General features: G+C 51.7%; 1 protein-coding gene across 1 annotated transcript in view; it reads right to left on the bottom strand.

The window, feature by feature from the left end:
* itgb3 (integrin subunit beta 3) overlaps positions 1 to 636 on the bottom strand; it is a 59,956-nt gene extending 59,320 nt beyond the window's left edge. Inside the window, exon 1 of the mRNA XM_033035108.1 lies at positions 465 to 636. Coding sequence (XP_032890999.1) covers positions 465 to 534 — 70 coding nt within the window. The 5' untranslated portion in view covers positions 535 to 636. The remainder of the gene's footprint in view (positions 1 to 464) is intronic.

Genomic DNA, 636 nt, shown 5'->3' with positions numbered 1-636 from the left:
TTAAGAAGGAACTGCAGATGCTGGAAAATCGAAGGTACACAAAGATGCTGGAGAAACTCAGCGGGTGCAGCAGCATCTTTGGAGCGAAGGAAATAGGCAACGTTTCGGGCCGAAACCCTTCTTCAGACTTCCTGCTTAAATGGGTTACATTTTCTAATGAATCAGTTATCTCACTTTTAGCATTCAATCCCACTTTCAACTAGTTAGATCACACTGGGGCGTCCAATGTTTCCCCCAGGATTGCTTCCCTCGTTTTACCAAGTGATTCTGATCCTCAATCGCTGGTGCTTAGTTGTCTCTTGTAAGGAGCACTTGTTCAATACACTGCGTTTCTCCAAAGTTCCTTCACACATTCCCTCCCCCCCTATCCTCTCCTCCCCCCCCTTACCCTTGGGATACCTTCCTCAGTTCAGGGGGTCCCTGATAGCAGCCCCGGCACACCAGCTTGGGGGACTGAGACTCACCACGGACAGTGGAGATGCAGAGCAGTGCTACCACAGCGACCAGCCTCAACCGCAAGCCGTGCGCTCCCATCGCCGCGGCTCTGATGTCCCAGGTATTCCTCAGCAAGTGAAGGGAGCAGCCTCCGAGCTCGGAATCTCTCCAACAATGAACACCTCGTCGGATGTTTCACAA

Source organism: Amblyraja radiata, chromosome 16 (assembly GCF_010909765.2).
Source record: "Amblyraja radiata isolate CabotCenter1 chromosome 16, sAmbRad1.1.pri, whole genome shotgun sequence".
Classification (NCBI taxonomy): domain Eukaryota; kingdom Metazoa; phylum Chordata; class Chondrichthyes; order Rajiformes; family Rajidae; genus Amblyraja; species Amblyraja radiata.
Note: the sequence above shows the minus strand (reverse complement) of the source record. Positions and strands in the feature narration are given on the sequence as shown.